The sequence below is a fragment of the Salvia miltiorrhiza genome, chromosome 8, assembly GCF_028751815.1.
Source record: "Salvia miltiorrhiza cultivar Shanhuang (shh) chromosome 8, IMPLAD_Smil_shh, whole genome shotgun sequence".
In the NCBI taxonomy this organism is placed as follows: domain Eukaryota; kingdom Viridiplantae; phylum Streptophyta; class Magnoliopsida; order Lamiales; family Lamiaceae; genus Salvia; species Salvia miltiorrhiza.
This window is the reverse complement of record NC_080394.1, coordinates 46,417,604-46,433,891: the sequence shown is the minus strand read 5'-3', so window position 1 is coordinate 46,433,891 and position 16,288 is coordinate 46,417,604. Positions and strand designations below refer to the sequence as shown.

Genomic DNA, 16,288 nt, shown 5'->3' with positions numbered 1-16,288 from the left:
AAAAAAGATTTTATACATAAGTTTTAATTGGTGAGTTAAGTGTATCTATATGAGCCACATGAATTTTAAATTATGCATGAAGTCATGAATTTTATCTAAATTTGATAGTACATGTAACACCCCGTACTTTTCCCTATGTTGTGAGATAGTGTCTTAACACTATTGAGAGTACGGAGATGTCAGAGAGATTGACTGTCCTATTAAGAAAATAGGAATAATGAGTTTGACCTAGAGTCGAGGAAGAAAGAGTGAGAACCTTGATGAAAAGAGTCGGTCAGAGAGACGTCTAGTTTGTTTGTGTTTGCCGACTGCTTTGACGTGATATTATGTGAACTTACGTGACTGATTGATTATGTGATTTTTGTTACGTATGTCTTTATGAGTAAATTATTATATTTTTATTTGAGGACTTTAGCACTTGGAATTTTGATTAAGTTTCCAAAGCAAGTGTGGTTTATTTTTACCGAGAAATCGAATGATGACGGTTTATGAAAATTTTTCCAAGCATAATATTTTTAAATTATTTTTCCTATGATGAGAAATATTATAATTGAGTGAGTGCACTAATATTAGTGATATAATTATTCTATTTGGTCACATGAATAATTATGCTATGGTATTTTATTAATGAGTAATATTTCCATAATTATTAGGGATATTATTTAATCACCCTTCTCACACTATTATTTTATACCTTTGAGCATGTGCTTAATTATACAATTGCCAAGTGTATTGCTTGAGAGAGTGTAGAGATTAGAGAGAGAGACTAAGGCATTTAATGCCATATATTCTCAAAGATTAGCAAATCTTTCATAAGATTACCAAATCAATTCATATCTTCCAAAGCAATTCTCTCTCCCTCCACCCCCATTCGACACTCACTCTCTCTCCCTCATCTCTCACATTTCCTCCATTGTCAACCATTAACGAGACCTTCAAAGCTTCACGAAAGTATGCCAAACACATAAATCACCATCAAAACCTTACCTAAACACCTCCCATCTACTTGAATCCAAGGAGATCCTTGAAGATTGGCCTCAAAGCTAGAGAGAGAAAGTTTGATATTTGGTGTAAAGTTTGGGTAAGTGATCATGTAATCCATAGATCTAGCTTGAATGATGTTGTATGTGAGTATTTTTGAAAGATTGAAGCAAGAAAAATCACCCCTTCCTTTTCTCTCAATTTTCGAAAAAAATGGGTCTTTACCCTTAAAAAAAATCTTCTTTTTCTTTCCTTGATTTGGGGTGAAAAATGAGATCTATGTGGTGTTTGTTGATGATTGATGTGTGTTGTGAAAGTACATGCCTTGAGATGTGAAGGTTGAATGAGTTTAGTTTACCTAAAAATTGAGAATTGGTGAATTGATGTGTTAAAAGATGGATTGATGATGAAGATGAGTCTATGAGATGTATATGATGATGATTGATGGAGTAAATTGAGTATATGATGTCAATTGATGATTTTGATATGAGTTAGTTTAATAAAATTAGGGATATGTGTATTTATGCCCTAAATTGTTAATTGATGGTTTATATGTGAGTTTAAAAGGTTAAAATTGGTAGATCAATGATTGGATCAAAGTGTCATGTGTGTTTATAGAATTTCAAAGAGTTTAGTTTAATAAAAATTAGGACTTTCTTGTCTATGTGTTTATTAAGTGAGTTGGCTTAAGATATATGTAATTGAGAACCTATTGAGTTGATATCCAAGAGTTTTTAAAAGGATTAGAAAGGATTTTGAATTTTCAAAGAGTTTAGTTTGCTAAAATTTGGGACGTTTTGATTGATGATGAGATTTGATGAATTGATGTCTTATATGTGCTATTAAATGACTCAATTTGATTAATCTAAGGTTGGATTAATGATTTATGCATGTTTGTAAATTTTCAAAAAGTTTAGTTAGATATAAAATAGGGCTTTTTGATTTATGTGCTAATTATTTGAATTGGCTAAGGATAATTGATATTGAGCATGATAGTAATGATAGTTAAAGGTTAATTTCGCTAATTGTTGATTATATGTGAAATTGCTTGAGTTTAGTTTACTAGGATTTGGGTATTTTTGAATTATGAGATCAATGTTTGGATTAATGATGTCTATATGCTAATTGGACTTTATAAAGGACTATGGCATGATTAAATTGTGAATTTTGAATGAAATGAAAAGTGTTAGTTTGAGGAAGAAGATGACATATATGTGTATCTATATGTGTATAATGAGTTATGTGGTGTATGAGATCATGTTTGAGTATGATGAGTATTATGTTGTACTTGAATGTTTTTTTTGAATGCTATAAGTGTTTAAAATGAGCTTTGATGAGTTTGCTTTGAAGAAATGTTGAGTTGAGCATGTTTGCTTGTGTGATGGAGTTCGGAGTCATTTTCGTCATGCACTGACCTACTGTTTCGAGGGGTTTTTGTTACGTAAACATCATGCAATTTTTATGGTAAGTATATTTGAGAGTATTAAGAACACCAGTAAAATTTCAAGTCATTTGGACTTCGTTTACTATTTTTATAAAATACAAAACCGAAACTACACATTACTACCGAGAGTTTCAGAGAGCAGGGGAAATAGTCTTTCATTTTAGTAGCTTCCTGTGTGATCTAGCTTTCCAAAATTTAATTGTATTAACCTTATTGTGTTATCTAGATATCCACCAATTTTGAGCCCAGTTTGACAAAATTTACTATTTTTCAAAAATCCAAGTTTTCGATTGCTCAAAACTGCCGAATATGGTAGACTGTAGTAAAACAGTTATATCTCCTACAATACTTGGATTTTTTTACTCTACTTTTTTTATATGAAACTAGACTCGAAGACCTTTCTTTTGGTATGAGTCTCGAGTCCAGGAGGTGTCGGAGTCAGAACAGGTTAGATTTTGAAGTTGAATCAGTGTAAAAACAGAGCATGTTTTAATGATGTTTGATTGTGATTCTTATGTGCCTTGTGATTGTGTTGTCTATGTGTTTGAATGAGATTAGACGAGCCTTATATGAGAGATAAATCGAGACTTAGTACCATGATTTTCTTGAAACCTATCCTTGAACTTAAGGATTTGAGATGAGTGGAGAGTTTATATAGAGTTGAGTAAGGAGATAGAATATGAGATAGAGCATGAGTTAAGGCTTTATGAGTATGGATTTTAAAAGGATTAAAATGTTTTAAATCAATTCCATTTTAATGGAGTTTAAAATGCTTATTTAAGTCATTTATAAATGAATAATGGAATTTCGTATTTATTTAAATGATAAATGAAATGTATAGAATGTTATAAGACGGTGCATGATTATTATCTCTTATGTGAACATGTGAATTTCTAAATGATATTAAGTTTAAGGATGTTGAATTCTTTTATTTTGTTTGTTATGTGGTTACGTGATATTATGTGGTTAGTCGATGTTATGTTGGTTTTTGATTGTTTTAATCGAAATGAATTATGGATGCTAGAACCCTAAAATACTAAAAGATACCATAGGCACGTAGAATTAGACTTTGTCTTGTGACAATTTTCTTCACGAACTTACCGACTCTTCATCAATAAAGGTCCGGGCGACAGGAAGTGAAGCCGAAGAAGAAGCGACTCCACGCTAGCTTAAGAACGTTTGAGGTGGGCATTACTTTTACTATACGTATATAGAGATCCCCTGCGTGTCGTAGGCCTCTTATACGAATATATGCATGAAATGATTTTAAATGTTAATTTCAGTTTATTATTATGCCCAAAATGATAAATGAAATGTTTATGAAGAACGAAAATGTTTATGAAATGAAATGAAATGTTTATGAAATGATTGACTGCCAAAAATGTTTATGTTTTACGTATGTATCCTATCTGTGTTGGTTCGCCAACTTTAAAGGAAATCCAATTGGGATCCTATGCTAGACAAAGGTCGCTAGCTAGGGTTAACGTGTACACTTATGGAGACCGCGAGTCGCTTGCGACCGGTCTTGGCGTCCGTGGTAAGGAGGCCTCCTTCCCGGCGCGTGACAGAAAGGAACAAATATGGATCATATGAAGGAAAATGGGTCGGCCGGCCAATCTTATGAAAATGAAAGAAATAGTTTTAGTATCGCAGGTCTTTCAAGAAAACCCCTGTGTGTTACTGTTATGGCAGTTCAATTTATATATATGTTATGCATGATTGTATTTTCGGCATTTGTCCACTGAGTATTTTTATACTCAGCCCTGCATGTATTTCTAAATGTGCAGGTTGAGTAGCTGATGGAATGGAATGGTGTTGAGCGGGTGTTCCTTTGATCATTTCAAGAAATGTAACCTTGAGTATACATCTTCATATGTATATCTCACACGTTTTCCGCTGCAAAACACTTTGATTAGGATAACTCTATGTTATGAAGTTGTGACACGTGATATTGGATAAACCACTTTAATCAGTTCTCCTTTATGTGTATGTTTCATAAGTATCCAAATGATCATATATGATCCTAGCATTTTATCTATGAGTGACATTTCCATATACTTTAATGTTAAGTAATTGTCCATTTCCGTTCCCACTCGTTGTTCACCCCAAGTCATAACCCCGGTTAACCCGTCATTGGGATAGTGGGCTGTGACACTATAACTCTTCCTTCTTGCATCAAAACACATCCTAGCCCATTCTTTGACGCATCTGTGTAGATGGTATACTCTTTATCCATTTCCGGGACTAGCAGCATTGGTGTTGTAGTCAATTTTCTTTAAGCTCTTAAAAACTCTCTTCACACTCCTCTTTCCAATTGTACTTAGCTTCTTTTCTAAGTAATTGTGTCATCGGTCTTGCTATCGTGGAAAATCCTTCAATAAACCTCTGATAGTATCCTGCTAAACCTAAAAAGCTGCGAATCTCGTTAGGCGTAGTTGGTGATCTCCACTCATGTATAGCTTGTACCTTGGCGGGGTCAACTTTAATTCATTCGGATGATACAATATGTCCTAGAAAAGTTACTTCGTTCAACCAAAACTCGCACTTGGTGAATTTGGCAAAAAGCTTCTCAACTCTTAGCGTTTCCAACATCATTCTCAAATGTTTTGGCGCTCCTGCTCATTCTTCGAATAGATGTGAATATCATCTATGAAAACTAGAACAAATTTATCCAGTTATTGATGAAAACTCGATTCATGTGATCCATGAAAACTACTGGTGCCTTCGTCAAACCGAATGGCATAACTATGAACTCATAGTGCTCATACCTCATTTGAAAAGCTGTCTTAGGTATATCCTTCTGTCAAAATTTCAACTGGTGGTAATCTGATCTCAAGTCAACTTTCAAGAAAAAGCTCGCTCCTCTTAATTGATCAAACAAGTCATCTATCCTCGGTAAAGGATATTTGTTCTTGAGTGTCAATTTATTCAGCTCTCGATAATCTATGCACATTCTCAACGTGTCATCCTTCTTTTTGACAAGAAGGACTGGTGCTCCCCACGTGTATACACTAGGTCTGATAAAACCTAACTCAAGCAGTTCTTGTAGCCGAATCTTCAGCTCTTGTGGCTCCTTAGGCGCCATTCTGTAGGGTGCCTTCGACACTGGTGCTGATCCAGGTTCTAGGTCGATAGTGAACTCCAACTGTCTTGTTGGTGGCAAGACCTCGGGAAATACATCTCTATATTTGCTTACCACTGCTACATCCTCAAAGTTTTTACTTGATTCTCCTTCATCATTCAAGTAAACTAGGTAAGCTTGTGCTCCTTTCTTCTTTACCAATTTCGACGCCTGAAGTGCCGAAACGATTGGAACTCTCTTCTTTCTATCAATGCCGTGAAAACATGTATGTTCCTTCCCAGGTGGTTGGAAAGTTATCTGTCTCTTCTTACAATCAATAGGGGCAAAGTTCTCTGCTAATCAGTCCATCCTTAGAATAATGTCTACGTTCCACATAGGCATTAAGTGCAAGGTTCTTGCTTTCAACTTTAGTGATCCTAACTCAAGCTCTAAGTTAGAAATCATGTGAGAAACTGTAATAGCTCTTCCTACAGGAGTGATTACTCTCAACTCGAGACTAGCTCGTTTTGGTTCGAGTTTGAAGGTAACATGCTTCAAACAATTAAAGAATGCGAGGCTCCTGTATTAAACAGGATTCTAACTGGTGCATCCAATACTACCTTAAAGTCCTGCCTTAAACCGGCAAATAAAACTCAGACATCTCTTCATCAGTATCCATCTTCTGATGAGCGTACGTGATAGCTCACAGAATTCTCGATTATACTCTACAACCGATTTCTTTCCTTGCATCAAACTTCGATAATCAGCCTCTCGCTGCTTACTGTACTCCTCGGTACATACTTCTCAAGAGTAGCCTTGAATTGTTCTCAGGTGTAGTTTACCAGTTGCTCGGGTGTTAAAGTCCTCTGACGTGCCTTTCACTAGTCTTATACATCAAAAGAATTTACTAGGATAACTCAAAAGTTGTAAGGGTTCAACCCTAGAACGACATCAAAATAAATTGTTCAAGAGACTCAAATGAATGACCAGAGGGTAGAATGAAGTAACTACCAGGTCAAACAAAAATGACCTAGAGTAAGAACCCATCTGGCTTTTCAACCGAAAGTTGAAACACGTGGGTTTATAAACCCAAAACACGTCTACTGAGATTTGGATCATGCGGACTGGCCAGGTCCAACATAATCACTCCCCAGTCATACGGGACATACAATCCCGAACTTGGAAATTCTGTGTCTTCTAAACCCTCAACATACTATACATAACAAAACCTAAGTTCGCACCAGCAAGCTAAAAGCTTAAACTTAGGGTTCTATGTTCTAGACTCTTGTTCCGAATGTTTAATATTTTTCGAATCTCCTCTCATGTTGCGGTGGTGGTGGCGGAGTATTGTCTCTCACCTATCCTCCACGCCACACTCTTGATGAAATCTTTGAGGCATTTGTAATCACAAAAAGGAAAAACTTAACTCAACCAACACTCTAAGCGTCATCGAAACTCAAGTTCAACTCACTAACTCAAACTCTAAGGAAACCCTCACCGTCACCTTAACATTCATTTGTAAGGCAATAAGCACTGACGAAATGCTAACAAAAAGACCACTCTGGTCAACCCAATATATCCATCAGTAGAATGCCTCTTTTAGAGGACTTACATAAATGGGTCATATAAACCCTACGAAAACCATAGTATCTATCGTGATGTACCTTCTAAGCCGACACCATTAATAGTACTATGTCTCGGTCTGGACCTCCTACGGTAATTGCTACCAGTTAACTCATCTAGTTGCTACTTTAGCATACTAGGAACATCCATCTATCTAACATCAGTAGGGTACTATATTCGCATGCTCATCTATCATTATGTCAAAAGCTCAAGTACTAGTATCTCCTAAGTAAGTTATATACATCGCAATGTAATTGAAAACTAATCAAAAACAAGGGTGTACCGCTCGTACTCTCAAGATCATCCTTAGTTTTAGCCTACCTCGGCTACTTCTCATCCTCAACAACTCTGGCCCTCCTCGGCTACTTCTCATCCTCATTAACTCTAGCCTTCCTCGGCTCCTCCTCATCCTCATCAATCCTTGCCTTCCTTGGCACTTTCTCATCCTTTCATAGTCTATGAACATGTATTTGAAAATCTGCTAGGGTATCTCTGTACCACATACTGTACGCCTCGTCCTCGTATCCGATCTTCCCTGAGTTCGATCTCACAGCAATCCACTTTCGTGTAGTGCCAACAGTCCTGGTCAACCTATAAGGAGAACTTAAAGGTGACTCTAGGAACTAACTCTACTTGGCTCCAGCAACAGAAATAAACAAAACATAACTTAGCAAAACTCCTACTAAGTAGTACTGTTATCTTAAAACTCAAGCTCAAAACATCTAAATTCTCATCTCGTCCCATCTTTACATAGTAGGTAACCTCTCTAAACAATGATATTAGATCTGTTAATCTAAATCATCGTGACTCAGTAAGACAACTCAAACAATTCTCTCTCAAAGCCATCTCCAAAGCCTATGGCTCATGATACCTTCTCAAGTACCATTCAGGTTGCGTGAGCGAAACTCGCGTCACAAAACATCTCAAACATATCGTACAATATCTCATTGCAGCATGCTAATAACTCATCTTTAATGACGCTATTATACTCAAGCTCATAACTCAAACTCATAACTCATACCAACAAGTACTTAAAGAAATTGCTAATTCTCTCAAGCTTTAGCTCTAAGTTCTCATTTCATCCTTCTACTTAGTAGAAAATCTCTCTTAACAATGACATTAGATTCCTTCATCTAAATCATCGTGACTTATCACAACTGCTCAAACAATTCTCATCACAAAACATCTAAAATACATCACATCATAACTCATAATTATGCATCCTCAATCATATAACATCATATGATATAAACTCTCTCATGATTCAGCATGTAACATCAACATCATACTCTTACAACATAATAACTCATTATTAATCATGTTGTCATCCTCAAACTCAAACTATGCATCTTCAAAGTATAACATCATAACTCATCATATAACCTCAACATCATGCTCTTCAATATACGTCAACTAAACTTTGAAATTTTACATACCTCGTTGAGCCTGGTGTGATGGTGCGCTGAGCTCACGGTTGTTAATAACTATTAGCCTAGTACCTCATTCTAGACTAAACTCAAGACTTCTAATTCAGAGCTTTCCTTCGCTCTGATACCACTCTGTCGCAGCCCGCCCTAACTAAGGATAGTTAAGCCGAGTGATCTACGACTAGGGATGGGGTTAAAGAATAAGGGGAAGAAAGGGGCGTCATTTGGAATCGTAAAACTTACTCAACTTAAGAAAACTCGTCATAATTTCTCATTAATACTCATTTAAACAGTCTATGAAAGACAACATAAAGCTTAATTAATATCATTAATCAAGTTGTACATCATATGAAACCATTCTCTTAAAACTCGAAGTATGACATAACATACTATAACATCAACGACATTTTGCAGCGGAAAGTAGCTAGACATATGTATGAAGACATATTCTAGACAGGTTAACTTCATTTATTAACAACCCTGGAGACTCCGCTCATTGCAGCACCATCATCACACCGGCTCAACCTGCACATTTTTGAAAAAAACATATGCAGGGCTGAGTACAAAAAGCACTCAGTGAACACATGCCAAACATCTCATCTCATCTCATGCTTATAAAGCTTATAAATATTGTCATTGCCATTTCATATGCATAATACAAGGAATTTGTAGAAAGGCCCTGTATTAGCTAACTCATTTTCATTTCTTCAAAGTTGTCTGCGCAGACTTTTCTCATCAAGTATGTATCATATCTGTTATAACATCAAGTACTGAGAGGGAGGCCTCCCTCTGCAGCACTGTGATCAGCCAACCCGCTCGATGACTCACGACCATCTCAGTGTACACAAATCCTTACTAGTATCTACACTAGCATAGGACCGAATTCTTCATCTCAAGCAGATAGATAACATACCAAAACATCAAAATTTTAGCAATGCAATAACTTCAATATAACATCCTTCATATAATAATTCCCTTCATTTCATTTCATTTCATAAAGAACCATTCATCATTTGATCATTTTCATAAATCGAAATTTAACAATTATATCGTGTCATTCATTTTATTTCGTATAAGAGGCCTGCGTGCAGGGGATCTCTATATACGTGTTTAAGAAAGCCCACCTCGTTGTGTCTCTGTATCAATGAGTAACGTCACTCTCTCCCTCAAGTCGTTACTTCCCAAAAGGACCTTCATCGTTATGAAGAATCAGTGAGAAGTTATAAAAGAAAACTCGATTAATAATCTAATCTCTTTTATTAAACATTAGTATCTCTAATGTTCATCTCTCTAGGTTGTTAATCAATATAACCATTATTCTCTCTTGTCATTACTCATTAATTATAACATCCTTATGTTATAATTAGCAACGCTTCAATTAAAAGAAATAGCTAACTCATCGAAAGGTCCACTTTCTCAGCAGATCAATTCGCTCACATCTCATCTAATAAACCAATTAGAAAGTTAAACTTTCCATTAGGCATGTATTTGAGTCACGGGTCAACAAGAATTGACTATGCTCAAATCCTAATTTCACTAAGAAATTATAATGATTATTTGATGATATATCAAAGTATTCACTAAAAATTTCGGCATGACCTATTCATACATAATGTCAGCCACGAGATTTCAACGCGTGAATCTCACTACGTGAACTCGTCTCTCGACTCAAAACTTAACATCTTGACATCTCTTCAACGCAAACCAACAATTCAAAATCATCAAAACTCTTTATCAGTAAACTATCATTTATACTCGAAACCAATTGTTCGAGTGTCAGATACCAACATTTATGTGCGTTAATCATAACTCTCACACTCACTCCAATTAAACACATAATCGATATTAACTCAAAAATAAATTATATCTTAACAATTTAACATGCTCATAATTCTCGATTAAATCTCGGACTTAGTAATTAAATACTAAATTCCAACTTTAATTAATTAACATACTTCTCTAATTTATTTCTCCCATTGAAACATAATATATCTAATTCATGCTATCTTCTCATACTTGGTCATTTTATATTCATTTCTCATGCAACTCAAAAAGCTCAATAACTTACTAATCATCATCTCATAAATACTCAAATAATTCATATAGTCTTACTAACATAGCATTAACTCATATGCAGTGCTAGTTCACTTACATGACTTCACATACTCCACATATCTCAACTTAATAAATCATCGAATAATTAGAAAATTTGTATTTAATGGAAATAAATTCCAAAATTTAAATACAAATATTTTTAATTATTCTAAACACATTGGCATGCTCAAATTAACTCAATTAAAATCGAGCATCGCTCGTCTCTGGCCTTATGACTCGCGGCCTTCATCAAATTTGAACCTCGGTGTTCAAATTAATCTAAGTAAATTATACGTGCAATATTTAATAAATATAACACATATATATAAACTCAAATCATTCAAATAAAAATCAAATATTCACATCCGGGCATCAAACCATTCGGTCCTCATGCTTCTCGTTTCTAACATTTCTCGAAAATTCCCAAATTAATCTAGCATGCTCATGTGATATCGTAGAACACATATACGCAATAATATTCATCATGCAACGTCCCAAACTTCACGAATTTAAATAATCATACTCTAAAAACTTATACAATTTTCGTGCTTGGAAAAATACGAATTTAATATATATCGATCCTAGCATACCCCTAAGCACAAATATCAAGTCAAAACGATCAAATAAAAATCGAAAGACAAGCTAACGGACGAAAAGACGGGCTGCCCTCGTGGGTTTCATAGCTACGGTTCGTTCCGTTCTTACTCTCTTCATTAAACATGCTCGACATCTACCCAAGAACAACATACTAAAATTTCACGACGATCCGACGTCGTTTCAAAATAAAGTCGAGAATCGACGTTTTTCGACGTCGACGAAAATCGAAAAGAAAACCATCAAAACGTAGGTAGAGATGTCACCTACCTAGATACGTGTTCGAAAAGATGATCGGGGCTTGTCTTCTCGTCCAAAACGGAGCTTGAAAGCTCCAACTCAAGCAAAAATGGTGTTATGCGTGAACTAGTGTGTGTTTTAGGTGTTGTGTGTGTAAGATTTAAGTGTGAGTGGAGTATTTAGCTGATACAGCCGTAAGTAAGTGAGGGGAAAGGGGTTTGGGCGGTTGGGGGGTGGTTAGGGGTAGGGTAGGTTTAGATATTTTAGGATATTAACCCGTTAGTCGTTAAATATTTCGTTTCGTCTCGTTTTAACGACTTACTACCCATACTCTTCGTTACTCGCCCTCTCAACTCCCACTCACTTTCATTACACTCGTAATTCTATATAAATATAGAAAACGTAAGCCCGTTCTCGAAAATCTGATAAACGAGCTCGGTTCGTTTATTGAGAAATCCTGATTCACTATTCACTCGTCGTCCAAAAAAATAAAAACTTTCATTATTGGACTCGTATCGAAAAACTAAGAATATTTCTCGACGACGTGCACGTAAGATTTTGAAAGTCGACAAAAAGACGAAATAGCAGTATTTTACTATTCATCGTCAAAAAGTCAAAAATTTCAAAATCGTCTTAACGGACTCAGATTTCACTTCCGAGTTCACCGTTCTCATTCAAATAATTATCTCGAATTATTCAAATACTCAAACTCAATTACGGATATAAAATCCCACATCATCCAAACATCATCAAAAGAACATCTCAACATCTTTTAAAAAAAACAAGAAAACTTCATATAACTCCTCATCTCTGTACAAAGTAATCAAACAAGGGATCTATACCCTAATTACTCAAACTCAAGCAACTAAACACGTCATCAAAACCCCTGGTATTACAAGGAGAGAAGTCAGAGGCACAACAGGCGGGCGAGGCAGGACTGCAAGTAGGAGCTTGATATGGGCCGAAAGCGGCAACTATCCAAAGAGACCGATAAGGCCAAACCACCGCCTTATCCAAAAGGAAACAAATCTTCAAGATATTAGGTCTGAAGAAGGATAGCATCTCCATGCCTTGCATGGATCTGGCCGCAACACCATGGGCTGGGCCTTACGCTGCCCTAATCGCACCTATAAATACCCGAAGAGCTTTTGAAGCCAAGGGTGCTGAAAAACCGACCTGTTGTGCAGTTTATTGTGAAGTTCAAGCTTGCTCGGGCTGTGGGCATAGTCTAGGTTATTCGGTACATGTTTTGCACGGCACTTTTGGCTGTAGGTACTCATATTTCCCTTTAAGTAATTTCAGTTTTACGTCATGTTTTCCTTTAAATCTTTTGCATTTGTTATTTATTTTAGGTTCGGCTAAGTTTTATATTCTGATTTGGGCAAGATGATCTAAGCATGAACACTTAACTCGAGATGTCTAATTTGGGCATAACAACTGTATGAGCATATTTCCGATACACTAGGTTTGATTTCAATAAGGCTGTAATAACTTGGTTAATTAATTGATCACTAGTTAACTAGGGAGTTCTGGCCACAAGTAATACTTTGGACATAAGGCGAAACACCATCGACCTCCAAAATAGTACAACGAGTGTTGGAGCCGTGACTGTTGTGAAATATCGGCGTTGTGAGTTGATTTCCATCGACCTCCAAAATAGTCAAGTGGGTCTATCTAAATCCTAAAGCATTCTGGGCAAAGCATAACTAGCGATAGGCCATCGCAGAGAGCGTGGATGTTGCCCGGGATAATTGATTTCCATTAGTTGAACCTTCTAAGGTATCATAAACTAAAAGAATAGATTGGGCAAGGGGTTTTTGCGTGCGTGACGAGTGACAATAGGGGCGCAACAATTCTTATGCCTATAACCACTGGTATGAGAGTATAGTGATTTATCTTTGCAACAATGATCGAGTGACCAGTTCATGCTTAGTGATTCAAACCCAAGTCAAAATTGTTTTGTTATTTGATTTGTTTACCTTGTTATTTCAGTTTTAGTTGGAAACCCCGTTCTGCCATACGCACGTTGTGGTCAGAACACTGCAGAGTTCAAACCCTTTTTAGTGACACCCTTGCAAGAGGAGTTACTGCTTAGTTCCCTGTGGATTCGACTCTGGACTTACCACTAGCTAGTCTAGTTGTGGGCACAGGATATTTTATTTGCACAAAGCTCAAACGACAGCTTCGTCAAATTGGCGCCGTTGCTGGGGAACTGAGAACGCTAGTAATTTCTTTTGTAACTTAAGTGTGAGTTTTGCCTTAATGTATGATTCGTCGTACCAGGAGTGCAGGTAACGAAGATCTTTTGTTCAACGCGGAGATTGAGCGACTTATCCGATTGAACAATGGTAATAGACACACGGCAGAACCAGAAGCACGAGAAAGAGAGAGGCAGTTAGAAGCAGAAAGAGAGATGGCAGAAAATCCGGAACCAGCGAATGACAACACCAACAAGACCCTCTGAGACATGATGTTCCCGAACAACCTGAACCTCCGACCGTCAGCCATAGTACTACCGGAGATCACTGGAAATTGGGAGCTGAAGCATACACTAATTCAAATCTTGCCCAAGTACAGTGATATGCCCGGGGAGGACCCTCAAAGGCATCTCCAGGACTTTGAGATGGCATGTGGAACAGTGCGCACCGCTAGTCAAGCCCTTGGCGAGTACATCTGACTCCTCACTTTTCCATTCTCTCTGTTAGAAGGAGCGAGGGAGTGGTTGTACGATTTGCCCGAAGGAAGCATTCGGACCTGGCAGGAGTTGCAGAGCAAGTTTTTGGAAAAACATTTTCCAGCCACCCGAATCCAGAATTTGAGGACTCGGATAAGCAACATCAAGATGGGATCGAGAGAAATCCTCTACGAGTATTGGGGAAGGTTCAAGCAGATGTTAGCCAAATGCCCGCAACATCAAATACCGGATCATGACCTTAATCGGTACTTCGTGGGGGGACTTCGAAGGCAAGACAGGCAATGGTTACACGCAGCATATGGAGGATCAATCCTGAACAAGTCCGCAGCAGAGGCTTTCAAACTCATAGCCGATATGGCCGAGGAATCAAGGGATGAGGAAGGTACTATAGTCAGAACTGCTCCGGTACCAAATCCTTCTGCCCAAGACGACAAGTTGGACAAGCTATGCAACATGTTCGAAAAATTCATGACAAACCAAGAAACATCCAACCAAGGAACCCCCAACATCCGGAAACCTGTGAAGGCATGCCAACTTTGCTTGGCAAATTCACATGCAACCGATGAATGTCCACAACTTTTCGAAGATGAAGAGCTTAATGCTATTGGGCAATAGCCAGGAGGAAATAATGGGGGACAACATCAAAAACCCTTTGAACCTTACAGGCAGCAGCATAACAATCAAGGGTGGAGACAGCACGAGAACCTTAGGTACGACAACAACAACTTTTTGGGGCCAAACCAAGGACAAACGAGCAATCCACAACAACACTCGCAACAACCTCAACAAGTAAGAGGATCCTCCCTATCAGAACTTGTACACCAAATGGCCCAACAACAAGTGAAATTCCAGCAAGAGACCGAAAAATTCATAATGGAGATAAGAGGAGGGATGCAGAATGTGAATTCCCAACTGTCACATCTTGCCCAAGTCGTAGCCCGACTTGAAAGCAAACAAGGGGAACTCCCTTCCCAAGTGGAGGTGAAGAAAGTGAATACTATGACACTTAGAGGTGGAAAAGAGTTACCTGAGGTTGTTCGGAAGAAAAATCACGAAGAACCAGAGGTGAGCGAGGAGGTTGGAATGGGGTCGGCAGATGAGGAAGAACTTACCCAGGAAAGAGAAATCAAGAGGAAGGCAGTAGGGAAGGGCAAAGAGAAATTGAGCCAAGCTGAGCCCATAATCCCCTTCCCAGGAAGAATGGCCAAGGAACAAGAAAAGGAAGAACTAACCGAACTGGTGAAAATCTTCAGAAAGGTGGAGGTCAATATGCCCCTTTTGGTCGCACTACGCTCTATGCCCAGATGTGCAAAATTTCTCAAGGAACTCTGCATTCGGAAAGTCAAATACACTGACGATGCGAAATTTCAAGTGGGCGAGTCCGTGTCTGCAGTCTTACAAAGAGATATGCCTATAAAATATGGGGATCCTGGCATGTTCTATAGCCCATGTGTAATAGGAACCATGAAGGTGGAAAAGGCAACGCTCGACTTAGGGGCATCCATCAACGTTATACCTTTATCCATGTATCAGGACCTGGAGATAGGACCACTGAAGCCTACCCGATTGGTGATTCAACTGGCAGATCGGTCAAACGTATACCCAGAATGAATATTGGAAGACGTTTTGGTCAAAGTGGAGGAACTCATTTTTCCAGCGGACTTCTACATTCTTGACATGGGGAAGTCAAAAGCACGCGATCCAGTTATGCTTTTATGGAGGCCATTTCTAAAGACTGTAAGGACACGCATCGATTGTGACACGGGCAAACTGACGTGTCAGTTCGAAGGAGAGACAGTGACATTCGACATATACAACGCCATGAAACATCCAGCTGATACAAAGATGGTGAAAAGTGTCGATATGATCGAGAAAGTTGTTGAGGAGGTTTTGCCCAGAACAGCATTCAAAGAACCTTATGATGTGATAATTCAAAATGGCATCACCGAGGAAGACATGCAGGAGGAATCACTGCAGGAGGCGGTGAAGATGCTAAATGCATGGAGCGAGGGAGTCAACCACACGGAGGCTCTGAAAATCCCTACCCTAAAGGAGGAAGACCGACTGGTACCCTCAATCCATCGGGCCCCCAAGCTCGACCTGAAATCTTTGCCCAAACATCTCAAGTA

The 16,288-nt window shown here is 37.9% G+C and overlaps 1 protein-coding gene and 1 long non-coding RNA gene across 2 annotated transcripts; both read left to right on the top strand.

Moving 5' to 3' along the window:
- The first annotated feature begins 719 nt into the window (after window positions 1–719).
- On the top strand, window positions 720–4,517 carry LOC130996824 (uncharacterized). Its single transcript, XR_009092827.1, has 3 exons — window positions 720–1,081; window positions 3,546–3,609; window positions 4,213–4,517. It is a non-coding gene; the product is annotated as an uncharacterized LOC130996824 (long non-coding RNA).
- Window positions 4,518–13,931: 9,414 nt separating this feature from the next.
- Window positions 13,932–15,770, top strand: LOC130998554 (uncharacterized). Its single transcript, XM_057923970.1, has 3 exons — window positions 13,932–14,127; window positions 14,170–14,767; window positions 14,825–15,770. Exons 1-3 carry the CDS (start codon window positions 13,932–13,934, stop codon window positions 15,768–15,770), a joined length of 1,740 nt encoding a protein of 579 aa, XP_057779953.1.
- Window positions 15,771–16,288: the final 518 nt, after the last annotated feature.